The 27,050-nt window shown below is 44.7% G+C and overlaps 2 protein-coding genes across 2 annotated transcripts in view; one reads left to right on the plus strand and one right to left on the minus strand.

Annotated features, from left to right (window-relative positions):
* MARF1 (meiosis regulator and mRNA stability factor 1) overlaps window positions 1–27,050 on the plus strand; it is a 539,974-nt gene that overhangs the window by 266,983 nt on the left and 245,941 nt on the right. The window lies entirely within an intron of this gene.
* Window positions 1–27,050, minus strand: part of LOC132588265 (pyridoxal-dependent decarboxylase domain-containing protein 1-like) — an 81,346-nt gene that overhangs the window by 50,210 nt on the left and 4,086 nt on the right. The window contains exons 2-9 of the mRNA XM_060260625.1: window positions 15,681–15,754; window positions 13,445–13,510; window positions 11,593–11,676; window positions 9,399–9,545; window positions 7,284–7,473; window positions 3,683–3,751; window positions 3,509–3,587; window positions 3,125–3,209 (exon numbers count right to left, since the gene is read on the minus strand). Coding sequence (XP_060116608.1) covers window positions 3,125–3,209; window positions 3,509–3,587; window positions 3,683–3,751; window positions 7,284–7,473; window positions 9,399–9,545; window positions 11,593–11,676; window positions 13,445–13,510; window positions 15,681–15,754 — 794 coding nt within the window. The remainder of the gene's footprint in view (window positions 1–3,124; window positions 3,210–3,508; window positions 3,588–3,682; window positions 3,752–7,283; window positions 7,474–9,398; window positions 9,546–11,592; window positions 11,677–13,444; window positions 13,511–15,680; window positions 15,755–27,050) is intronic.

Consider the following 27,050-nt stretch of genomic DNA (forward strand, 5'->3'; position numbering starts at 1 on the left):
GGCTGTCATATAGAGGAGGGTGTGGAATTGTTTTCTGTGACCCCAGAAGGTAGGACCAGAACCAATGGGTTGAAATTAAAAGAGTTTCCGGCTCAACATTAGGAAGAACTTCCTGACCGTCAGAGCGGTTCCTTAGTGGAACAGGCTTCCTTGGGAGGTGGTGGGCTCTTCTTCCTTGGAGGTTTTTAAACAGAGGCTAGATGGCCATCTGACAGCGATGAAGATCCTGTGAATTTGGGGTAGGTATTTGTGGGTTTCCTGCATTGTGCAGAGGGTTGAACTAGATGACCCTGGAGATCCCTTCCAACTCTATGATTCTATGATTCTATTCTAGAAGTCCAGATTTGGGGGCAGGGTGTGTGTGTGTGTGTGTGAAGGGTTCACTTTCATGTAGTACCAGATAATTTATTTATTTTAGTCAATTTATATTCCGCCCTTTCCCGTGAAGCCGTTAAAACAATTCAGCAATAAATAATTAAAACCATTAGGACTATAGATCAGTCGATAGAGGTGTTTAAATTTCAGTGGGATGTGAATCCAGCAATAAGCCAAAGATATGTTATAACAGCTCTACAGCCGCAGGATAGCTTGACAGCTCAGTAGCACAGCAAGGGAGGCCAATTTAGATGTATCATGGAAACCTGCTGCCTCAACTGAAAGAATCATAGTGTTGGAAGGGACTTTCAGGGTCATCTAGTCCAACCCCCCCCCCTCGCACAATGCAGGAAACTCACAATTACCTCCCCCCACACACACCCTGTGACCCCTGCTCCATGCCTAGAAGATGGCAAAAAACCCTCTAGGATCCAGGGGGTACCTGGTTTTATGGCACTCCAGGTGAGGCGCCCCCCCAACTTCCTACACTGCAGCCCACACCCTTCCTCCCCTGGCTGGGGACCTGCTGCCACGTCCGCTCCTCCAGAATCACAGAGATGGGTACTCTGTGATGGCCACCAGACGGCACTCTAGGTGAGGGCAGACCTCGCCTACTCCTTAGCGCCGGCCTTGCCAGGATCCCTGGCCAAACTGGCCTGGAGAAAAATTCCTTCCTGACCCCAAAGTGGCAATCTGCATTTCCCCGGGTCTATAAGAAAGGGCTACAAGAACAAAGCACTGATTCAGCCCTTCCTACCCTCCTTCTCATGATCTACCCTCGTTCATAGAATCATCCTTGCTGTCAGATGGCCATCTAACGAAAGGGACAAGACAATACACGGCATTGATCAGTGTTACTCTTTGGCATTGATCAGTGTTAATCTTTGGCATTCTGAAACTGCCTGCTCATTCCAACTGTGGGGTGGGGGGGAGGGAGTCCCATGAGCTCCTGTCCTTTTGGTACCATCTGCGGCTCACCCCACCCCAAAGAAGGGCCAAAGGGCTCCAATGTGGCAAGGCGCTGTGGAATGGACTCCATACAATTAATCTTTCTTCCCACCTTTCCTGAAAACAAACTATTGTACAGATACTGAACATGCCTCCAAAAAGCAGCCCACCAGAAACAGCTAAGAATGCAAAAGCAGCTGGGCTGGATTACATCCATGGTTTGTACAGGATCCAGCAGGAGTCCCTAACCCCCGGGGTTGCGGACCGGCACTGGTCACGGAGTGAGGCGGGGCACTGCACCACGCCTTTTGCTTGCCTGGGTCCCAGGCAGACAAAAGAGGCAGTGCAACCTCACTCCAAAGCACCACCTCTTTCACTCGCCCAGGTCGCAGGCAGAAGAGGCAGCGCAGCAGTGACTTTCGCCTACCCCTTTCACCTACCCTACCCCTCACAGGGGACAGGGACAGGGAGTGGGCATGGGGACAGCCTGAGGCAGCAAAAACCCCAGCACCCCCACTGGTCTGTGGAAAAATCATCTTCCACAAAACCGCTTCCTGGTGCCAAAAAGGTTGGGTGCCACTGGGATCCAGCATCCAAGTTCACACAGCAGCCACCCAGCATGGCCTGGAAGACCTACAAGCAGGACTGCTGAGGCCCACACTACCTCCTGTTGCTGGTCCCCAGCACTGGCAATAGAGAGGCGAAGGGTTGTTCACAGGAACAGTCAGCCCATTGGTTAGGCCAGGGGTGGTCAAACTGGCTTGGGAGCCACATGTGGCTCTTTCACACATATTGTATGGCTCTCAAAGCCCCAATGCCCCATCAGCCAGCTTGGAAAAGGCGTTTGTCTCTTTAAATCCCTTTGCCAAGCCAAGCCAGTTGGTGGCTTGGAGAATGCATTTAAAATTGCTTTCTTTCCACCTCTCCCTCCACCATTTATTTTCCTTCATTCCTTCCAGCTCTCAAACATCTGATGTTCATGTCTTGCAGCTCTCAGACATCTGATGTTCATCTCTTGTGGCTCTCAAACATCTGACATTTATTCTACGTAGCGCCTGCATTAAGCAAGTTTGGCCAACCCTGGGTTAGGCCAAAAGGGAGAGATTGGTCCAAGGCCAGCAGCTCTCCCCTGTCCTCCAGGCTTGGAGCCCCAGGAGTACCTTCTTTGGGAGTCTGCTGCTGCTGACACACTGGAAGAACCTCTGCTTGGGAGAAAGCACCATGACCTGTCTCTTCTGAGATACGTTAAGTACGTGATTTCCAGTAATGTGTTTTTGTACTGTTATGTCTGCTTACTGTGACTTCTGCCATGGGTCTCCTTTGCAGGTGAAAGGTGGGGGTAAAAGGGAAAAGGTCACCCAGTGAGCTTTGTGGCCGAGTGAGGATTTGAATCCAAGTCTCCCCTGTCTTCATTCAACATTCTAATGGCTGGCTCTCCCTGCCTGTGAAACAGTGCAGGCCACTCTTTGCATGTGTGAGTCATTCTTTGTGCCCAAAAGATGGAGCCTACACAAACAGATGCATCAGATCTGCACACGCACTGGGCTTTTCGGTCTGTTTCTTCTTCATCAGCTTGCTACACCTAGCCTCCCTCATGAAAACTCTGCTTCTTTTCCATTAAGGAGATTTTTTTTAAAAAGCAGATTTGTAGTTTAGGATGTGGGAGCTACTGAAAGAAAAATAAGATGGGACAGGAGGGCTCCTACCTGCACTATTTACCATTACGGATGGGTTGGTGTACCTAGCTGTTCAGCTTAACAGGAAATGAAACCCTGTCCTAACACCAACAATTGTGTCATACCCTTCAACGTGGAGCCACATGCTGTATTGCTCACAGAGTTCTTTCAAACGCCCAAGCTTGTCTGTATGCCCTGCTCCCGGCGTACCTGGAACGAAGGGGACAAGCACACTTCTTCAGATAGAGCGAACTTTTGTGTACAAGGACACTTCTTCAGATTGAGTGAAACAGGACGTCCTCAGTGGTTGGGAACTTCTTGTTTCACATCTTGTTTCACTGAAGAAGTATCCTTGAATAAAACTTTGTTGGTCTTAAAGGTGCCACTGGACTTAAACCCAAGCGGAATAACTTGTATAACATGAAAAAAGCTGATAATTTCAAGGCCAGGGCAGAAGCGGAGGGCATAGGAAGGAAAATACCCCATTATAAACCATTACAAGCACCTACCAGCATTGGCCACAAGCAATATGGGCAGTTTTCCAGACTCAGTATCCTCTTTAATCAGTCTATCCAGAAAAGCAACATCCTGTCATCAAGGGGGCAAAGAAAAGACACAAGGAGCAGGTTATTGATGCATGTAGAACAGCCAAGGCAACATGCTGCTGTTCTGGAGATGCTTACCATCTGATGCTGGGAGCCAAACATGGTATTGCAGGGCACTCGGCACATGCAGGAAAGGGGCAATCCAAGCTACAAGGAGAGAGAAAGGGGGAGAAGCAGTTAGGAAATCTACTTTGAAATAGTTCAGTTCTTTAAGAGGAAGAATGGAAAGGGTGTCTTGAGTTATTTTGAAATGGTGCTTTTAGTTATTCAGATATTAATATCCCAGCTTTTGACAGCCCACCTAATGTCTGGTTTATTGGTTCCAGCTAGAAACTGTAATAATGTATTAATGTTAAACAATCTTGTCTCACTGCTTTGTCTTTTTGTTTTTAATGTTTTATGATTGTGTTGCTGATCTGCCTTGAGCCCATTTGCGGGGTAGGGTGGAATATAAATCCACTAAACAAATAAAATACCCTGCTTTTCTCCCCAACAGGGATCCAAAGCAGCTTAAACATCTTTCTCTCTTCCATTTTATCTTCACAACAACTCCATGCTGTTGGTCAGGTTGATAGAGAACGACTGGTCCAAAGTCCCCTTGCGAGCTTCTACAGGAGTGGGAGAACTTGAAGCTGTGTCTCCCAGATCCTGGTTTCAGCACTCTAACTACTTTGTTGCTGTTCAGTGGCACAGACGAATCCGACTCTTTGGACCTCATGGAAAAAGTCATGCCAGGCCCTCCCGTTTTCCACCATCCTCCAAAGTCTGCTCAAAACTCTAACTACTACACCTAACTACTCTAAGGAAAGGAAAGGTCCCCTGTGCAAACAACAGTCATTTCCAACTCTGGGGTGGTGTTGCTTTCACAGCGTTTTAACAGCAGACTTTTTATGGAGTGGTTTGCCACTGCCTTCCCCAGTCACCTACCCTTTATCCCCAGCAAGCTGGGTACTCATTTGACCAACCTTGGAGGGATGGAAGGCTGAGTCAACCTCGAGCCGACTACCTGAAAATCCACCTTCCACTGGGGATCGAACGCAGGTCGTGAGCAGAGCTTAGGACTGCAATACTGCAGCTTTAACACTCTGCGCCAGAGGGCTCTTTGCTACATTGCAGCAGAATGGCCTTTGCAATGAAGAATAAGAAGGGCAGTGACATTCAATGACCTGATTAGCTCAAAAACCATAGGGGAGCCAGCATTCAGCTCATGAACAAGACCGGGTTGGTATTTCTAGGCTATGATTTCCAGCACGTTAAAAAAAACAAAACCTAGGTATATACAACATGCAAGTTCCCCAAGCCCATTTGTAAACTTTTCTTTTTCAAAATGAAACTAGATTCAGCAGTCCACAACCAGGGATAAAAACCAAAGAACTCTGGGTGGAAGGAGAGCAGCTGTTAGCAACTACTCTAACTATTACACCTCTCTAGAGCTACGCTATGCAGAAGAACGATCCGTTCAGCTTTACTACCATGCTGGTGGAGAGTAAATTGCTTCAAAAGAACTGGCTGTGGTTCATTCAATCCCTGCATGTTTTTAAATTTGTAGATTTGTGTATTTTTAATCTGTGCTGCTAACTGGTGTGCCGTGCATCCTCACGCACTGGTTGCCGCATTGTTAAGTGCCAGCTGCTGTTAGCCGCAGAAATGTTTTAAATCAGTAAAGCAGAAATGTCACTTCATCAGCACACACAGAAGCTACTATAAAGCAAGCAACTTAGCTGTATTGTGCCATTCTAGTGTTTTTTCCCCAATTCCCTTATAGGCTATATATACCATTAAAGTCGAACGATAATTGCGGCAGAATGGCCTCGTGCAATGAAGAATAAGAAGGGCAGTGACATTCAATGACCTGATTAGCTCAAAAATCATAGGGGAGCCAGCCTTCAACTCATAAACAAGACCGGGTTGGTATTTCTAGGCTATGATTTCCAGCACATTAAAAAAACAAAACCTAGGTATATACAACATGCAAGTTCTCCAAGCCCATATGTAAACATTTCTTTTTCAAAATGAAACCAGATTCAGCAGTCCACAACCAGGGATAAAAACCAAAGAACTCTGGGTGGAAGGAGAGCAGCTGTTAGCATTGCTCCCTCCAGTTCCATGTTCCTGAGTCTCTGCAGCTATTGGGACAGACAGTTCTTGAGCATTTGCAAGCAGAAGGCATGTCTTTGGTTTCATTTTCTCATGCCAGGCAAGCTATAAAACACCCTTTCCCTAAAGATCCAGCTACTACAGTGTCATCCTGTATTTCCTCCAAGGAACTGAAGGCAGAGTGCATGGCTTTCTCTTCCCTTCCTCCAGTTTATCATCACAACTCTGTGAGACTGTGTATGTGCAATCAGCACGAGGCTACACTGTGACTAAGCGGAGAATCAGAACTCAGTTCTCCCCAGACCTAGCCTGACTCTCCAACTGCCTGACTGCGCTGGCCTAACCACTGAGTCTCATGGAGATGCGCCGGGTCAAGCTTTCCGCAGGGGAACATGGCTGCACTTTCAATTATTAAAAGAAAGTTCAAGTAGGATTTGGCTCACTGTCTTTATCTCTGTAACGCGCTCAGTTGGCTGAGTCTGAGCTCACAAGAAGTGAGGTGCAGTGGCTGAAGGGTCAAATCAGGCGAAAGGAGAACCGGGTTCCAATCTCTGTTCAGTTGTGATGCCCAGAGTGATTCTGGGCCAGTCACTCACTCTTTCCCTCAGCCTAATCTACCTCGCGGGGCTGTTGTTATGAGGGTAAAATATATCCTCTGTGTGTGTATCAATGCTCCCCGCTAAGCTGTGGAGTCTTGTGAGCAAAAATTCTACTTTGTGAGTGATTGGCATTGAAGTTGTGAGCTAACAAATAAATTAGCTTGCTCTGGGGCCATTTTTCCTGAGCTAAGACAAAAATGCGTGGGCTGGAGGCTAAAAAACTGTGAGCTAGCTCACACTAACTCAGCTTAGAGGGAACACTGATGTGTGTGTATACACATACACACAGGAAACAAGTAACAGAAAAAAAGCATTGTGATACTAGCTCATTTTAGATGCAGGAGGATTATATGTTATTTTGTGTATGTGCTTGCATGCCTGGAAGTCATGGTGACTTCTGGTGGCTCCTAGGGAGGCTAGGATGTTTCTGAGAGGTGGTTTGATATTAGCCTTCCTCTGCATCCCGGCCCTGGAATTCCTTGGAGGTCTCTTTTCCAAGTACTTGCCAGGGCTGACCCTGCTTAGCGCCTGAGTTCTGGCTTGCCTGGGCTATCCAGGTCAGTTGGCATTGTGTTCCTTAGATTAAAAAAAAAAAAAGGTCAAGGTAGTCCCCTGTGCAAGCACCAGTAGTTTCCGACTCTGGGGTGACGTTGCTTTCACAATGTTTTCATGGCAGACTTTTTATGGGGTGGTTTGCCATTGCCTTCCCCAGTCATCTACGCTTTCCCCCCAGCAAGCTGGGGACTCATTTGACCGACCTCGGAAGGATGGAAAGCTGAGTCAACCTGGAGCCGGCTACCATTTAAAAAGTGTCACAAGAACAGGCCTTTTTTTTTTGAGCACAGGAATGCAGTTCGGTATGGCTTGGTGTCACGGGTTGTGTGGCCTAAGATGCAAATGAGTTCCTGCTGGGCTTTTTCTACCAAAAAAGCCCTGAACAAGAGAATGCACACGCAGGGAAGACTCTCCAAATTTTGCATTACCTGGTTGCAAAGAGATTGGCCCAAGCCCTCTCTGGCTGCAGAACTGATGTATATCATCGGCTGTTTGCTGCAGAGCAGGTTGAAACCTTCAGCCGCGTAGTCTTCATAGCGCGAGTGAATCACGAGCCGGCAGACTTTCGAGAGACCCTCGCGATCATCTTCATGGAAATATGCTGACCCATTTTCAAACCTGTTCAGGTAAGTTGTTAATTAAATGTGAGTTCATGGAAAAGGGGGCTGGTTCATTCAAGCCACATCCTATCCAACAAAAATCATCTCCATCTAAAGACTCACACTTAAAAATAAAGCTATCAAAAAACATTCTGTTGAAAATGCCACTCTTCTTCCATTTCACTTAGACAAAACAGAATCACAGAAAAATTAAGTAGCTTATACAGTACCAGGTCTTAGCTTTTTCCACCCAGTTAATTACTAAAAATGCCACCTACAGCTCAAGCATCTTCCACTTTTCAGAATTTGCATTTGTATGTCATTAAATTGAACACAATATTCTTCTTCAGACTGAAGTAATCAAGGGCTAAATTTCTTCCTGACTGACTGGACAGTCTCACCATTCAAATCTATCCACCATTCCTTGAGGGAAAGGGACCTTCCTCAGCAGCAAATGATATGTGCTCAAGCAAAAGAAGTGTTATATTCTCCCACAAGAGGAGGTTGGAATGGTACGTTACCTGGGCCAGGGCTTCTTTTCTGGGAAAAGAGGTGCCAGAACTGTCAAGAGGGAAATGAAGGAGAAACATACAGGAGCCCCTCATGAACTTTTAAACATTTTTTGAGATTCCCCCCCATGAAGAGGTTCCTGAATTCTGTTCCGCTGTGTTCCCCCAGAAAAAAATGCTGACCTGGGCAAATGCATGCTTCAAAATCACAGAATCAAAGAGTTGGAAGGGACCTTCAGGGTCATCTAGTCCAACCCCCTGCATAATGCAGGAAACTCACAACTACATCCCCAGTGACCCCTGCTCCATGCTCAGAAGATGGCAAAAACCTCCAGGATCCCTGGAGAAAAATTGCTTCCTGATCCCAAAGTGGCAATCAACATTTCCCTGGGGGTGTAAAAAAGGACCAGAAGAACTAAGCACTGCCGCAACCCTTAACATAAGAACATAAGAGAAACCATGCTGGATCAGGCCAATGGCTCATCCAGTCCAACACTCTGTGTCACACAGTGGCCAATACACACACACACACAGTGGCTAATAGCCACTGATGGACCTCTGCTCCATATTTTTATCCAATCCCCTCTTGAAGCTGGCTATGCTTGTAGCCGCCACCACCTCCTGTGGCAGTGAATTCCACATGTTAAGCACCCTTTGGGTGAAGAAGTACTTCCTTTTATCCATTTTAACCTGACTGCTCAGCAATTTCATTAAATGCCCACAAGTTCTTGTATTGTGAGAAAGGGAGAAAAGAACTTCTTTCTCTACTTTCTCCATCCCATGCATAATCTTGTAAACCTCTATCATGTCACCCTGCAGTCGACGTTTCTCCAAGCTAATGAGCCCCAAGCGTTTTAACCTTTCTTCATAAGGAAAGTGTTCCAAACCTTTAATCATTCTAGTTGCCCTTTTCTGCAATTTTTCCAATGCTATAATATACTTTTTGAGGTGCAGTGACCAGAATTGCACACAGTACTCCAAATGAGACCGCACCATCGATTTACACAGAGAGCCAGTTTGGTGTAGTGGTTAAGTGTACGGACTCTTATCTGGGAGAACTGGATTTGATTCCCCACTCCTCCACTTGCACCTGCTGGAATGGCCTTGGGTCAGCCATAGCTCTGGCAGAAGTTGTCCTTGAAAGGACAGCTGCTGTGAGAGCCCTCTCCAGCCCCACCCACCTCACAGGGTATCTGTTGTGGGGGAGGAAGGTAAAGGAGATTGTGAGCCGCTCTGAGACTCTTCGGAGTGGAGGGTGGGATATAAATCCAATATCTTCTTCTTCTTCATTCTTGCCCTCCCTCTGATCTGCCTAAGTTCACAGAATCAGATATGAAACAAACAACTGTGCCTTAGTACGATAAAGGACAATAAAGTATATTGATAAACATTCAATGCAAAATATATACTACAGTAGGATGTGGAACACACAAACCTGAAGAGTCTGCAAAGCCACAGGGTGGTATCAGAAACGATCCTGGTTGTCAGTTTCCTTAGTCTCTCTCTGTCCAGCACAGAAATATATGCGGCCAAGCTATGTCCTAGCAAAGCCATGTGGCCCTGCTCACCCACATTCTGGAGCCTACAAAATCAAAAAATGTTACAATTACTTCTGTTATATAAACTCGGTGTCTTGTTTTTGCTTATCATATGTTTCTGAAAACATCCAGATTTCATTCAATACAGCCTTGATATGGTACTACAGCCTGACCCAAGACAAGCCCAAACACTCTTTGCTTTAGGAAGACATGGGGGTGATCCAAAATCTTGTCCTTCAAGATGATTGTTTTTAAGAAGTCATCTTCGCTTATTCTATACCTCTCAGGTGGCAACCATCTGTCTCTTGTGAAGTATCTCTTGGTGAAATACATTAAAAACCCATAAAACTGACCACTGGTTAGAGAAATTAACACATGACCTCTTCTTATTTTTCCAGTGTTCTGCAGAAACTCTATGTCTTCACAACCCCAATGGAAGCAAGCTATCAAACATTTTATATATTTTAACACAGATACAGAAGCTAAAAGTTTGGAGTGACTCACTGAAAAACAGGACAAACTCTGGCACAAAGAGAAATTTAGATTCTGAGTTAAAACCATTCTATTACATTGTCACCAAAAAAATAACCTTTCACAAACCACCACCCATTTAGCAGTTGGGATGATGAAACCAGTTTGTAGGAATTGGGCTATGGAGCCAGGAACATTTTACACTGCACCAAATCGCTGTTAATAATGTAATATACCGTAACTTCCTGGAAAAAACTTTAACAAAACAGACAAAAAGGTCCTTCATACTTGGTTTAAACTAAGTATTTGAGGGGCACATGCCTCATGCAGAAAGACCCAGGGTTTACTCCCTGGCATCTTGAGTTAAAACAATCTCAGACAGATGGACCCTGCAGAGCCACTGCCAATAAAACCTTGGGTCTGACTTGGGTGCTCCAGAGGTCTGACTCAGTAACCAGCAGATTTGAATAACCAGCTTGCCTGAAAGGTAAACTAGCTTTTGCCCCACATGCACAGCCAAGCAATAAAACAGGTCATCTTTGATTTACACGTGAGCTGCAGTTTTGTACAGTACTAAACCTTTTTGTATGTAACTTTTAAAAAGAGGATCATCTTGTGCTCTAAGTGGGTAGCCGTGTTGGTCCAAATAAAACTTTGTTGGTCTTACAGGTGCTATTCAACTTTGTCATCTTGTGCTCAAGGCTGTCTTCTTTTAAATAATAATAATAATAACAACAACAACAACAACATAATTTATACCCCACCCTCCCCGCCAAAGCAGGCTCAGGGAGGCTCACAACATAATATAAAATACAAAGATTACATAATAAAACAATAATCTACAACATTATACAATTTCCTTAAAATTCCCTTAAAACCATCTAATTAAAACCAACAATTTCATACGATCGTACTCAGTGCTACATTTTCAAAATTTCCGATCTTACTCATATACAGATTTTTCATAATGACTTTTTGAGTAAATATGACATTCATCTCTCATAGGAATGGGTTTCTTAAGCATGCCCGCTTGCACTATACAGTGTATGCAGATTTTATATAAGTTTTCAAGTCTCAGTTTTATACACACACACTGCATTGCGTTAAAAAGTTAAATGAAGACCAGCAGCTAGTGAAATCCACTACTCAGTCTAAATCCCTAGCTGGCCCCACTTCTTTGCTGTCAGACTGTTTTAATGCATAACTTAGAATTTGATCACAGTTATTGAAAATAGTTTTGTTAGCTGCTTTACAAAAGCCCCATGGCACAGAGCGGTAAGCTGAAGTACTACAATCGAAGCTCTCCTCACGACCTGAGTTCGATCCTGGCGGAAGCTGGGTTCAAGTAGCTGGCTCAAGGTTGACTCAGCCTTCCATCCTCCCGAAGTTGGTAAAATGAGTCCCCAGCTTGCTGGAGGTAAAGTGTAGATGACTGGGGAAGGCAATGGCAACCACCCCGTGAAAACGTCATGATGCGACGTCACTCCAGAGTTGGAAATGACTGGTGCCTGCAGAGGGGACTACCTTTTTTTTAAAACAAAAGGCCATGAAAACTGGCACACAAATTAAATAAGTAAAAACTTGAGACACAATATTTTGGCAGAGCACCTAAATGATTACCTGTAAGACTGCCGTGATTCCTCTTCCTCATCCCCGTGCATAAGATTCTGAACTAACTGGAGAATGCTCACCATATCTTGCCCGCTACAGAAGAAATTAAAATAAGGTGTCTTTCTACAATTTTCAGTGGAATTCAAGAGTTCTGTCTATCTCACACAGATTAAGATGGTGTAAAGAGAGAATATGAAGGAAAGTCTCAACTTCAAACAATACAAACATATACATTCAATAAGATGCTTTTTAAGATGCTAACAAGGACATTATATTTTTTATTGTTTGTCAGCTGCTTTGAGTAGCTTGTCTAGAAAAGCAGCACTTAGTGAGCAATCCTAGCCCTAAATCATGAAACTATAATGTAGACTGAGATGCGGTTCACTGGCAGAGCCTCTCCTTTGCATGAAGAAGATAAGATCCCAGGTTCAATCTCTGGCAGCTCCAACTAAAAGGATCAGGTGGTAGATGACATGGAAGACCCTGGCAAGCTGCTGGCAGTCTGAATAAGCAAGACTGACACACCAAGAGACTCAAGCAGCAGAAAGCAGCTTCATCATATGACTATGAGCGTAATACACAAGATTCACAAAAGGTTCTAAAGAACCCAGACAGGAAACTCTCTGCTGCTTCCTCTCTTCTTCCAGGTCATACAAAGTTCACAGTCCACGGAAATTGTGTTATTTAAGGAGAGACTGGCAGACAGGTGGGCAAGGGTCACAGAATCATAGACCTCCAGGGTCATGTAGTCCTGCACAATGCCGGAAACTCACAAACACCTCCCCCTAAATTCACAGGATCTTCATTGCTGTCAGATGGCCATCTAGCCTCTCCAAGGAAGGAGAGCCCAGCACCTCCTGAGGAAGCCTCTTCCACTGAGGAACCGCTCTAACGGTCAGGAAGTTCTTCCTAATGCAGAATGGCATGTTTAAGGCAAAGGAGAGTAAGCTCTCTTGCACCAAGAATCAAGCAGACACGGCCCCTGTGTCAAGCATGCATATTTCTGTGTGCCATAATGGTCTCTAAGACAGAGCAGATCACCAACCTCTCCTGCTCCCCCCTCTTTCACAACCTAAGGGCAAGTAACCCAAGGATTTAGGTTAGCTGGCTGGTAACAGTGTGATGCGCCTCTCCCCCAGATTCACACAGATGGGTCTTATCTGCTCGCAGAGAAAGTGTGAGAACGGGAGATGTTTTTAATAGCCTACATTCTTTCATAATAAGAGATACTATGTAGTAACCTTTGAACCCGTGACTCAAATTGCATCTGTATGGTAGTCTTTGAAGCTACCCTATAAAGTAACTATGTAAGCCTGAATATGCTGTTACTTCCAAGGATTCTGTCCTTGGCAAAGCTATGGAGTTTCTATAATAAAGCAACTTTTGATTCAATAACAAAAGACTGATTATTGAGAAATATCGATGCTTCACACCTGCCATGTTTTTTTCAAGACTTTCCCTCCCTGTGCAGTTTTCCCAGCCTTAACTGCTCACCCTTCAGAGCTAGTCTTTGCCCTATAGGGGAAATATGCAGGGCACCAGGTGGGTTAAATGGCACCTTGGAAGGGCTAATTGAGGGGGGGGAGGGGTTTCTCCCTTTGCAGCCAGTCCTAATTAGTTTTTTCCAAAAACATGGGAATGTATTCACAGATATGCTAGCATTACATCTTATCTGATACTGAGATATGGAAATGCTAGGGCTTAAAAAAGCTGCTGGCAGCAGCAAAGCCTCTTAAAACCATCCCCTCCTCTCCCACCCTTGTAGAAAAGCTTTAAAAGATGCAAGAAAAATATTGATTCACAACCATTTATCTGTTTATTTAAGCACTGATAATAAAGAAAAATCTACATGGTTACCTACCTGCCTTGAAGTGGGCCAGGAATATCTTTTCTGGTATACTTTTTTTCATTATCTTCCTCAGCTTTCCTAATTGTACACAATAGTATGAATTACTTGTATTCCGCTCTCTTCCCCCTTTCACAGCCCCTGTAATACTGTTGCCTAGTGCTAAATAAGAATGATTTGCATTTACTTATGTACATAGGAGAAAGGAAGAGTGTACACAACAGGGAATGGGGCAAGGGGAAGTGTCAAACAGCAGGGGACCAGGAAGGACCTTCTGCTGGCTGCCACCACTCTGCTAAGGGTCTGCATGGAAGGACCCAGAGCACCCAACCACCCCCTGGGCCTTCCTTTCTAGCAAAACCTTTTACTCATGACCAAGGAGATGTGAGGACCCAGGAAGTTAAACAACAACAGTTTATTTACAGTGCTCAAACAACAGGTGTAGGGTTGCCAATCCCCAGGTGGGGGCAGGGGATACCCCGATTTGGAGGCCCACCCCCCGCTTCAGGGTCGTCAGAAAGCGGGGGGAGGGGAGGTAAATGTCTGCTGGGAACTCTATTATTCCCTATGGAAATTTATTCCCATAGAAAATCATGGAGAATTGATCCGTGGATAACTGGGGCTCTGGGGGGGGGGCTGTTTTTTGGGGTAGAGGCACCAAATTTTCAGTACAGCATCTAGTCCCTCTCCCCAAAATATCCCCCAAGTTTCAAAAAGTTTGGACCAGGGAGTCCAATTCTATGAGCCCCAAAAGAAGGTGCCCCTATCCTTCACTATTTTCTATGGAAGGAAGGAATTGAAAAGGCGTGCTGTCCCTTTAAATGTGATGGCCAGAACTCCCTTTGGAGTTCAATTATGCTTGTCACAGCCTTGATCTTGGCTCCACCCCTAATGTCTCCTGGCTCCACCCTCAAAGTCCCCAGATATTTCTTGAATTGGACTTGGCAACCCTAAATAGTTGGGTAATAAAAACTTTTAGTGCAACAGTGAAATATATATATATATATACATACACACACACACAGTAAAGGTTCAGGTAAACAAAAAGAAAAGCCCTAATGTGACGTTAAACTTTCCCTTGATCTAACTACAAAGACTCACCCCCTGGGTAAGGGATCTCTCTTGCTGCTTTCTCTCCTGCAGGTTTTCCCAGAGAGAACTACTTCCCTTTCAAGTCAAGCCTATTTATGCTTTCCTTCAGGTCCCACCCCTTTTGGGCTAGTTTTCCCTCCAAAACATCTTCACCCAGTCAGAGGGACAGGAGGGATCCTGGGAGATGTAGGCCCACCAGCAACTCCAATGTAGGCTTCTCCAGGCCTGTAGGCCGCACTAGGCCCAAGATCATGACAGGAGGTCTAAACAACCCCCTTGTGGCACCTGTGTCTAGGTGGGGTCACTGAGTTGGAAGGAGCCATACAGGCCATCTAGTCCAACCCCCTCCTCAATGCAGGATCAGCCTAGAGCATCCCTCCATGGGCACAATACAGCTGCATCTGAGGGAGGACATGGTTTTAAAAGCAAAAACCTGGTGTTAAAAGATCTGTAATCTCTTAATAAAAATTACTGAATCCAAAAAACAATATTCACATCCTGACATCTCCTCTTCTTTCTCCAACATCTGGTTGCCATACTTAACTTGGAAATTTGAAACCTCAGTAAGTCCATCCTCTCTCTCCATACAGGAATGCATTTCTTTTTACTCTCACTTTCCTAAACCTGCTTTGTTACTTTGCCTTTAGATATCGCTTTCTCCCTTGATTCTCTTCTTACCTCTAAATCTTTTCCTGCTCCTTACTACTCTCAAGGTATATTATGCGTATGCATAACCAAGAATCTGGAGGTTTTTATTATTATTACTTTGCTTAAAAGAAGAACGTACTTATTTACTGCACTTTATTAATATACCATGTTTTGCTTGCGCTAACCATTCTTCATGCTGTATGATGGATATAAACTCAATAAAGTTGTATTTCTCCCCCCCCCCCCAAAAAAGATCTGTAATCTCCATCACATTTCATTGGACTATTCATATTTAGATGAAGCACACCGTTTGTCACAGAAACCTGCGGGTGGTTATAATTAAGTATAAATCAAGAGCAAATACAAAACCAGTTATTTTATTAGAATTAAATAATATTACTTCCAAGAACGGCCTGCCCCACACCAAGTAGAAAGCTATCTCCAACGATGTCCTACAGGCCTGGAGAAGCCTACTGATGGAGCGTGCTTGAAGGGTATTACTGTCAGATACCTTTGATTGTCTTCAAGCATCTTCATGGCCTCGTTAAGATTCTTTCCCATTTCTGCTAAGGTCGGGTCAACCATCTGTAATTTAAAGCATAAAATATTCATGTTAGTATCACGAACTGCCACTCTTCTCTATACACCAATAAGCCTAGCATATATCAAGCAGAGCCAACAGCATTCACTGCAGATGTGCTCTGAAAAATGTCTTAATATTTCTGAAAGGGTTTGTCATTCAACTCCAGAGATGTGCTTTCATTAATGCCAGAAATGAAAGGTTTCCTTCCAGGTGCTTAAAATTGTAATATCCGAGCTCAAGGATGAAGAATTTTCTCCTCTTTACATAAGGCTAACTCTTGATAATCCGATCCTCAGTCCCCTGAATTGGACTCATTTTTACGACCCCAGTTCCAAGCATATTAACATAAACAGACTTCAGCAGTCACACCACATGATCCACCTGAAGGAAAAAGTCAAATATTTGCTTGAAGGTGTTTAACTTTTAAGAAGGCGTGAAATATGTTCTGTTGGTCTTTGGGTGGATATTATTGAAACAGTATGAGAAAACAGTAATGGTGCAGAAAAATAAAACAGCTGTGGGTTTTATCTTAGTATTATTGCCCACTGAGGAAGGTCCTAGCAGCTGAAACGTGTATGGTCTTATTTGATGTTATTCAACTGAAATTTTTATATATTCAATTATGTATGTGAAATCATCAACTATGTATGAAAAATGACTAAAGCTTTGGAGTCTGATCTTCAGATCACTTTTTAAAAAATCTTTTAATATTTGCTACGGTGTGCACTATAAATAAAACTATATTTTGATAATGCTTATCTTTAAGTTAGCTTGATCTTTTGAACAGTGCTGGTATATTATAGGATTGAGTTTGTCTTCCTTCACCCCCTGCCTAACACACACTGCCATTTCATAATTAATTAATTACCACATAGAATTACACAGTCAATTTCTGTGCAAAGAACTGATGCATCTTGTCCCTACAGATCCACATGAATATTTATAGGTTCACATGAATACTAAAGTCCCCATGAAATGGAATGAAGACTCACACAGTGCAGGACTATATATAGATGTGTGTGTGTGTGTGTGCGCGTGCGCATGCGCACACATATACAGCTACAGGGCTACATTTCAAATGACTAGAACAAGTGGCAGACAAATATATTTTTAGCCAAGGAACAGACACACTCTAATTGCTTTGACTGAACATAGGACAGGCCGCTGCAAAGTAAACCAATGTACTGCAATACACTTTGTACAACCTTCAGCAATACGTACTGTTGTGTATGGGTGTGCATGTGAGCAGGTTGGGGAAGGCAGTGATTTGGGACAGGGGGGTTAGACATGGAGTGTTAATAAGCGTGTCCCTATTTTCATTTCTGCAATGTAGCAGAGTATGAATCAGCAACCAGCCATGCTGAAGGAGAGGGTGAGAGCGTGAGTCCGGGGATTGATCATCCCATCCCTAGTCTGACAGATTTTCTTGCCTACCATATTCAAATTGCTCCGTTCATACTGCTCTTCAATTCTTGCACCCCTTTATACAACCAAGCAGTTGCTTGAGGTGTGCCAGTGATAAGGGCAACACTGTGGATGCCACCGGGAGTTGCTTGAATTGAGACAAAACAGTTGGAAGGGACCTCCAGGGTCATCTCATCCAACCCCCCCGAACAATGCAGGAAATTCATAAACTCTCTAGACACACACATCCCCAGTGATCGTTGTTCCATCCATGCCTGGAAAATGGCAAAAACCTCCAGGATCCCTTGCCAAAGTGGGCTGGAGAAAAACTGCTTGACTGACTCCAAAGTGACAATCAGTATTTCCCCAGGTGTGTAAGAAAGAGCCACGAGAACTAGGCACTCATGCTCTCCTTCTCATGATCTGGCTAATTCACAGAATTGTGATCAAATAACGAATACAATTGATTCCACTAGTGCAAATAATTTGTTGTATAAATAGTTCACATCACATCACTGATATTAGTAATACATAACTCAAAACCACCACTGAGCACAAGACAACATTCACAAGGCAACCATTTATACAATAAAGTGCTGAGTGCAACAAGGTGCTTGTATAACAATGATTTTGGAAAGTTAATTCCTAGAAGATTCCATAGGTCCACCTCCGACGGAGCCCGAAGCTGGCTGACACTTGCCGCGCCGGTAATACACCCTGGGAAGGATTTGAGTGTGCCTCTATGTGTCTCTGAAAAATTTACTATTGCATAATTTTTGGAAGAACTTCACATTCCCCTCTTTGACAAAGGGATTGAAATGGCACAAGTGTCAGCTGGCTTCGGGCTCCATCGGAGGTGGACCTATGGAGTCTTCTAGGAATGAACTTTCCAAAATCATTGTTATACAAGAAGATGATGATATTGGATTTATATCCAGCCCTCCACTCCGAAGGGTCTCAGAGTGGCTCACAATCTCCTTTACCGTCCTCCCCCACAACAGACACCCTGTGAGGTGGGTGGGGCTGGAGAGGGCTCTCACAGCAGCTGCCCTTTCAAGGACAACCTCTGCCAGAGCTATGGCTGACCCAAGACCATGGTAGCAGGTGCAAGTGGAGGAGTGGGGAATCAAACCCCGTTCTCCCAGATAAGAGTCCGCACGCTTAACCACTACACCAAACTGGCTCTCCTTGTTGCACTCAGCACTTTATTGTATAAGTGGCTGCCTTGTGAATGTTGTCTTGTGCTCAGTGGTGGTTTTGAGTTATGTATTACTAATATCAGTGATGTGATGTGAAATATTTATATAACAAATTATTTGCACTAGTGGAATCAATTGTATTTGTTATTTGATCACGGTATTTTTTGGTTTTGCTATCTCCCCGTGATTCTCCCTAGTTGTACTAATTCACAGAATCAGCATTGCTGTCAGATGGCCATCTAGCCTCTGTTTACAAACCTCCAAGGAAGGAGAGCCCACCACCTCCCAAGAAACTGCTCTGTTCCACTGAGGATCCGCTCCGTCCAAAAGTTCTTCCTGATCTTTAGCCAGAAACCCTTTTGATTTAATTTCAACCTGTTGGGCCATCAGAAAACAATTCTGCGCCATCCTCTATATGGCAGCCCTTCAAGTACTTGAAGATGGAATCATATCTTGCTCCTGGAAATCAGCAGAATATGAGGACGTGACCACCAGCGTGCCTTGCTTAGAGTAACGAAATGCCTAGAACAGGCTCCTCTCTGTTAGAATTACATTCAGTTCCTTTCATTTGCTTTTGGTCTAAGACGGGGTGTTGAACTCATGAGAGCTGGATCTGACATACATAAGATTGTCGGGCCAGGCCATGTTGTCATAAAATGTAATGACAGGTAACAGAGATGCAAACTTTATAAAGGACACAAACACTATTTAAAAAAAAACAACTTAAAAATATGCTTAAAAGATTAGCACTCTTGCAATATTTTGTTTATTTATCTCTGATAACTGACACCTCTTTCTCTGAATTATTGCATCAAAATTTGGAGACAATGTCTGTGCTGCAGAAATCTTGAATATGCCATTCAGGTGTTGTTCAGGTGTGTGTCTGTAAGTTGCAAATCTACTTTTGATTTACTGACATTCATTACAGAATTCTCATGGACAATGCTTTGAGCCTAAGAGAAAAATATAAAATGGAGAAAATATAAAATGGCTGGGCATTGTGAGCTTCTGTACATAAGTGCTGGTCAGCCAATGGAGAAAACAGAAGCTTTGCTCTTGATTGAGCAAGCCTGGCAAAGCAAGTTGTGATGCAGAAGGAAGCAAGAGAGGGAGAAGGAAGCCGACAACAGGGAGTTGCTTGTGGGCCTGACAGGTGCCCTCTTGGGGCCTGATCCAGCCCTCAGGCTGCACGTTTGACACCCCTGGTCTAAGACTATTTAGGATAGATCTTCATACTATTATTTACTGTTTACCATCACTGTTGCAACTTCTGGATGAAAGCCACCTCAATAACATTATGTCGGTAGCATGGGGAAAAAATATGTTGCATAAGCTGAATGTGACAACAAGTACATCATGCAGAAATGTTTATCACAGCTCCACTATTGCCTTGGGATTTACGGAAGGTATATTTAACGGCCAAAGCAGATTTGTTGCTATGCAATGTATGATACAGTCCTTGTGAGAAGGTGCTTGAACAATACAATATTATGCCTTTTGGAGACCATGGCAGAGGCATGTAAAAAAAACCCAAAGCTGATACAGCCCCATCAGTTGCCCTGCCTTGTTCCCTTCCCTGCAGCTTCCCTATTTTCACCTGTCTTGTTCAAGCTGCTTGGATTTCTCTGGCGTGACCATAAGAAATGTGCTACTTACTTTTCGCCCACTGAATCTACAAGAAATTAATAATTCAGCTGCTTTAGCTCCCCTTTCTCCTGCCCAGAATAGCATGAACATTTCTTGTGTTGGCATTCTACTTTCCAGGAGCGTTTAATGTAAAGTAGCATTTATCACCCACTTGCAATCCCAGGTGGCACAGACCATCTCACTGCTTGGCACACGGGAAACAAAAGAATTGTCTTTTTGGTATGAAAAGCTCGCAATTTACTGCTCAGCACTTCAGCAGTGAATATGGTTTTTCAAAAAGAGTAATCAAGTGTATCTAAACAGTAACAGTTGAAATAGAATTGCTATGCAGCCTCTTTGGAATTTTGCCCTCTGAATATCTGGGGGAGTTGTATTTGAATCACTTTCATTTGTTATTCAATTCTGCATGTGCCCTTTGAGTATGTTGTACTACTCAACGTACTATTAAAATACTAATAATGTGTTCCTGAAATGATTTTTTGTACTGTTGTCCTGTTCTGTAATAATCCTAGCCTAATTACTAATAAATATGAATAATAATTGTTCACTTCTACTGTATTATTTGAATATAATCATTTTAAATCAGTAGATTCACAGTAGTTTTAACGTACGTTGTTTTTATTTGTACTTTGATGTCTTTATTGCTCCACTGTCTTTCCCCCATAATTAAATCCAAATATATTGTGACCTAGAAATTTAGTTTGTTACTGCTATTTAGACTTTGCATATGTCAAAATGTTGCTGTTCACCTATGTAGAGGCATCTGCCTATAGAAATGAAACATTTCCATTTCTACGTATCTGAGGAAGTGTGCCTGCACATGAAAGCTCATACCTTAAATAAACTTTTTGTTGGACTTAAAGGTGCCTCTGGACTCAAACTTTGTTCTACTGCTACAGACCAACATGGCTGCCCAACAGTTTTCCCTCTAAACTGAGTTAGTGTGAGCTAGCTCACAGTTTTTCAGTCTCTGGCTCACACATTTTTGTTTTAGCTCAGGAAAAATGGTCCCAGAGGAAACTAATTTATGTAGTAGCTCACAACTTTAAGACGACGACTGCAGATTTATACCCTGCCCTTCTCTCTGAATCAGAGACTCAGAGCGGCTTACAATCTCCTATATCTTCTTCCCCCACAACAGACACCCTGTGAGGTGGGTGGGGCTGAAGGGGTTCTCACAGCAGCTGCCCTTTAAAGGACAACTCCTGTGATACCTATGGCCCACCCAAGGCTATTCCAGCAGCTGTAAGTGGAGGAGTGGGGAATCAAACCCGGTCCTCCCAGACAGAAGTCCGCACACTTAACCACTACACCAAATTGGCTCTCCAGGTGTTAATGCCAGCAGCTCAGAAAATAGAATTTTTGCTCAGAAGGCTCCACAGCTTAGAGGGAGTATTGCTGCCCACCTGGAGCTATCATTTTCACATGTACATCTTTTTTTACATCCTTTTCACCCTTTTATAGTTTTGTTCCATCCACTTGTTTGAACTGTTTCCTTTTCCTATAACAGTTTTTTTTTTTTGCCTTATCCCACGTTCTCGCTAACATTGCTTTAACAATTGAAAAAGGCTTATCTCCCCAAATGCTTTTGCTGCTTAAGGAGCTAACGTACTGGGCTGATTCCAAGTAAAACACACCATCCTCAGCTGTTGCAACTGGTGACCAAGGTCTGAAAAGCCACTAGGTTTCCCAACCTCCCCACCCTGGCGGGGGACCCCTGGGTTCGCAGCCTCATCCCCCGCTCTCCAAAAATCGGGAAGCGGGGGGGTGGGAGGGTGGGGGGGAAACATACGTGTAGGCTTCATATTGTTGTAGAGCTCCTGAGCCGTTTGTAAAATGTGTGCCCCTTTAAGGCTGGGCAGGAATCAGGAATCAGGAAGGGCTTCGGAGAACAGCCCCTCCCTTTTTTTTCTTTCATTTTCACAGCAAGTAGAGTTCTCCAGAAGAAGATCTAGTAAGTATTTGTGTGTGTGAGAGAGGGAGGGGGCAAGGGATTCCCTGGTTTGGAGGCCCTCCCCCCCTTTAGAAAGCATGGGGGGGGAGGGAAATGTCTATTGGGCACTCTATTATTCCCTATGGAGAACGATTCCCATAGGGAATAATAGGGAATTGATCTGTGGGTATTGGGGGGGCTATTTTTTGAGGTAGAGGCACCAAATTTTTAGTATAACATCTAGTGCCTCTCCCCAAAATACCCCCCAAGTTTCAAAACGATTAGACCAGAGGGTCCAATTCTATGAGCCCCAAAAGATGGTGCCCCTATCCTTAATTACTGTATTTCCTACGGAAGAAAGGCATTTAAAAAGGTGTGCTGTCCCTTTAAATGTTTAAATTATGCTTGTCACACACTTGTTCCTGGTTCCACCCCCAAAGTCTCCTGGTTCCGCCCCAAAGTCCCCAGATTTTTCTTTAATTGGACTTGGCAACCCTAAAAGCCACATAGCTCGCTACAGAAGGAGGGTGTGGGCTCAGGTTCCCTTCAGAACAGCAGCTCTGTGATCGAGGATATGGGGAGGAAGGGCAGCTGGCAGATCAAACAAGCAAAAACTAAAGAATAAAAATATATGACTAAAGCGTAAACGCGTAAGCCATAAAATGCGACAGCAGAACAAACTGCTTAACTGCAACATTTAAAGAACACAGTTTAGAGTCCAGTGGCACCCCCTAGGACCAACAAAGGTTTATTCAAGGTATCAGCTCATACCTTGTGTGGAGAAATGCCATCTTGGTTGGGAGGGAACATGAAACTGCTAGGCAGGCTTTGGCCTAGCCTCCCTCCAACCCCTCCTCCCTTCCAGAGTTAAACCAGCGCCTCTAGGGGGAGAGCCTCCTAAAGCGGCAGGAAGTTCTTTTGTTCTTTGTATTTGAGGTAGGCAGGAAGAGAGGCAGTCTGCAGCTGGCCTTCGAAGGAAGAGGTTGTGAGTTTGTGGGCTCCTGACTGTGGGAGAGGCCTACTCAGGATGAGAAGGACCCCAGGCAGTCAGACCACGTAAGTCAACCACAAGGCAGGGCACGTTTAGACCAGGGACAGTAGGATGCGTTTATAACCACCTTTTCTTTGTCATGCTGCTTGCTGTGCGGGTGCTGTGCTGTGTTAACCTTTTACATGCAACTGTTTTTGTTTTGTTCTTCTTTTCTTTTCTTCTTTTCTTTTAATTAAATATTTTTACTGTTTTGAATGCTGGCAGTCAAATTCTGTACCACATAGATCCCCAACAGTTTTAGACCACGCTGTTTTAAGAAGGGGGCCCCGGGGAAGGGGGAAGGCATGCAGTTGGATAAGGTGACAATCCTCCAGGGGTTCCCCGAAGAAGTGCTGAGGTCTCTGTGAACCCCAAGTACAGGGTGGCAGAGGACTTTGAGGCCTGGCCTCATAGCTGGAGAGGGGGATTGGGAGTCCTGTTCCTCTCAATCTGAACCCCTAGGCGGAGCAGGTGGTGGCAGCGAGCCCAAGTAGCTGGAGGAGAAATAGCTCCCTCCAGGAGTTGGCAACTCAGCAGGGAGTTGACGGGACTGGGTCTGAAGGCAGAATCGGGCCGGTTCCGTCACACCTTGAATAAAACTTGGTTGGTCTTAAAGGTGCCACTGGACTCTAACTTTGTTCTATTGCTTCATGTAGAAGAGTGAGGGGGGAATCAAACCCAGTTCTCCAGATTAAAGACTGCCACTCTTAACCACTGCATTACACTGATGAAGAGCAAAAGTGAAACTGATTTTTGGCGAAGGCTGAGAACAAAGGATGTTTGGCGAAGGTTGAGAACAAATCTCTTCCTTGTCCTGCCAGATTTTAAAGGATTATGTGTTTGTCCACTGCTTACTGACTACAGCACAATCCCCGCCTGACATTACCTTCCTACAAAAATAACTGCCCTATAGCTGCAGTCCCCAACTTTTTTGACACCAAGGACAATTTTTCCATGGACTGGGAGGTGAAGGGGTGGAGGATACGATGGTTTCAGAGCATTTTATTTCTTTGGTTTGGTGTAATGCTTAGGTGTGTGGACTCTTATCTGGGAGAACCAGGATTGATGAGGATGATGATATTGGATTTATATCCCACCCTCCACTCCGAAGAGTCTCAGAGCAGTTCACAATCTCCTTTACCTTCCTCCCCCACAACAGACACCCTCTGAGGTGGGTGGGGCTGGAGAGGGCTCTCACTGCAGCTGCCCTTTCAAGGACAGAGTCTCAAAGCGGCCTACAATCTCCTTTACCTTCCTCCCCCACAACAGACACCCTCTGAGGTGGGTGGGGCTGGAGAGGGCTCTCACAGCAGCTGCCCTTTCAAGGACAGAGCGGCTCACAATCTCCTTTCCCTTCCTCCCCCACAACAGACACCCTGTGAGGTGGGTGGGGCTGGAGAGGGCTCTCACAGCAACTGCCCTTTCAAGGACAGAGTCTCAGAGCCACCTACAATCTCCTTTCCCTTCCTCCCCCACAACAGACACCCTGTGAGGTGGGTGGGGCTGGAGAGGGCTCTCACTGCAGCTGCCCTTTCAAGGACAACCTCTGCCAGAGCTATGGCTGACCCAAGGTCATGCTAGCAGGTGCAAGTGGAGGAGTGGGGAATCAAACCCGGTTCTCCCAGATAAGACTCCGCACACTTAACCACTACACCAAACTGGCTCTCCCCACTCCTCCACTTGCAGCTGCTGGAATGGCCTTGGGTCAGCCATAGCTCTTGCACAGTTGTCCTTGAAAGGGCAGCTTCTGGGAGAGTTCTCTCAGCCCCACCCACCTCACAGGGTGTCTGTTGTGAGAGAAGAAGGTAAGGGAGATTGTGACCACTCTGAGATTCAAGAGTGGAGGGTGGGATATAAATCCAATATTGTCATCTTCTTCTCCTTCTTACATTGTAATATATAATGAAATAATTATCCAACTCACGGCCCGGTTACTAACAGGCCACAGACCAGTACTGGTCCACGTACTGGGGGTTGGGGACCTCTGCCCTATAGAAAGTTTGAGAGAAAGCTTAGCCAGAGCCTCCACATTTACACTGCTATCTTAAGCAGAGTGGCACCCTTTGAAGCACACCGAGTTCATTGACTGCAAGGTTATTTTTCTACTGGTAGGTTCCCCCCCCCCCCCTACAGAAGAACATTCACTCATATGACCTCCTGTTTGCAGTCATAAACGGTGCAACCGAGAACAGTTTTACTACCTTGATAACTGTTTGGCCTATCTAAGCCTAAAGCAGCACAACTTTCCACTCCCACAGCAGTACTCTCACTAAATACACACACACATACAGTGCTTTCCCCCAACACAAGTTCAGAACGTTATTTTGAACAAATTAAAGACACTGAGAATTTCCAGGAACAATTACATGCTTAAGGGAAAATAAGATGAAAACTCATTCTTGGAGCTACATATTATTGCAATAAAATGCTGGCATAAAAGAAGTCTATCTACCATCTGAAATGAGCATCTACCATGTAATTTCTCCCATCTGAACTTTCTGCAGCCTAGAATATTGATAAGAACATAAGAGAAGCCATGTTAGATCAGGCCAATGGCCCATCCAGTCCAACATCCTGTGTCACACAGCGGCCAAATATATACACACACACACACACACTGTGGCTAATAGCCGCTGATGGACCTCTGCTCCATATTTTTATCTAACCCCCTCTTGAAGGTGGCTATGCTTGCAGCTGCCACCACCTCCTGTGGCAGTGAATTCCACATGTTAATCACCCTTTGGGTGAAGAAGTACTTCCTTCTATCTGTTTTAACCTGACTGCTCAGCAATTTCATCAAATGCCCATGAGTTCTTGTATTGTGAGAAAGGGAGAAAAGTACTTCTTTCTCTACTCTCTCCATCCCATGCACTATCCTGTAAACCTCTATCATGATCATGGGAAGTTGCTGTACAAACATGCATTTTTTTTTATCCATCCTGCTGTCCCAGCACTATCCTAGTCTGTCTGACTGCGGCTGTTCAAGGTCAAAAGTGAGGATCTTTCTTTGCCTTTCCACAGGGAATGCCAGGGACCTAATCTACAGCGCTATAACCCTAAAGCTAATGAACATATAAAGCTACTTAACAACTGAATCACAGCACTGGTTCCACCTACTCAGCCTAAGGTTGCCAACCTCCAGGTGGGATCTGGAGCAATGCTCCCTCAACGTTGTGGAGTCTCGTGAGCAAAAATTCTACTTTGTGAGCTGCTGGCGTTAAAGTTGTGAGCTACCGCATAAATCAGTTTGCTCTGGGGACATTTTTTCCTGAGCGAAGACAAAAATGTGTGAGCTGGAGACTAAAAACCCCCAGTGAGCTGGCTCACACTAACTCAGCTTAGAGGGAACCCTGGTCTGAAAATATCCTGCTATTGCAATTGATCTCCAGATGACAGAGATCAGTCTCCCTGGAGAGAACAGCTGCTTTCAAGTGAGGACTGTATGGTATTGTAGCCACCTGAGGTCCCTCCTCTACCCAAACTCCTCCCCAGGCTCCACCCCCCAAAAATCTCCAGGTATTTCCCCACCCAGAGTAGGCAACCTTAACTCAACTCTGCCTCTCATTCTTACGCTGCCTTTCCTCCAAGGAGCTCACGGTGAGCATGTGGCTCTCCTTTCCCTGGTTTTATCCTGTTAGACAGGCAAAGCTAAGGGAGAGTCACACAGTGAGCTTTGTGGCTAAGCAGGGAATTCAGTTACACGTATGTTAATCTGACACCCTGATCTCTAAACTATACTGGCTCTGGCCGACACTCTGAGGCACAGGCTTTTCTTTCCCAGTCCTGCTGCCAGAAATTCGCAGAGCTAGAAATGACAGAGATTTTGAATCTGGGACTTTGAAGTAGTCTAAACTGCTGAATGCTGGCTCTTCCTCAGATTATGTTTCTCCATGCATGATGATATTGGATTTATATCCTGCCCTGCACTTAAGAGTCTTAGAGCAGCTCAAAATCTCCTTTATCTTCCTCCCCCACAACAGACACCCTGTGAGGTGGGTGGGGCTGAGAGGGCTCCCACAGCAGCTGCCCTTTCAAGGACAGAGTCTCAGAGCGGCCTACAATCTCCTTTCCCTTCCTCCCCCCCA

Source organism: Heteronotia binoei, chromosome 20, assembly GCF_032191835.1.
Source record: "Heteronotia binoei isolate CCM8104 ecotype False Entrance Well chromosome 20, APGP_CSIRO_Hbin_v1, whole genome shotgun sequence".
NCBI classification, from domain to species: Eukaryota; Metazoa; Chordata; class Lepidosauria; order Squamata; family Gekkonidae; genus Heteronotia; species Heteronotia binoei.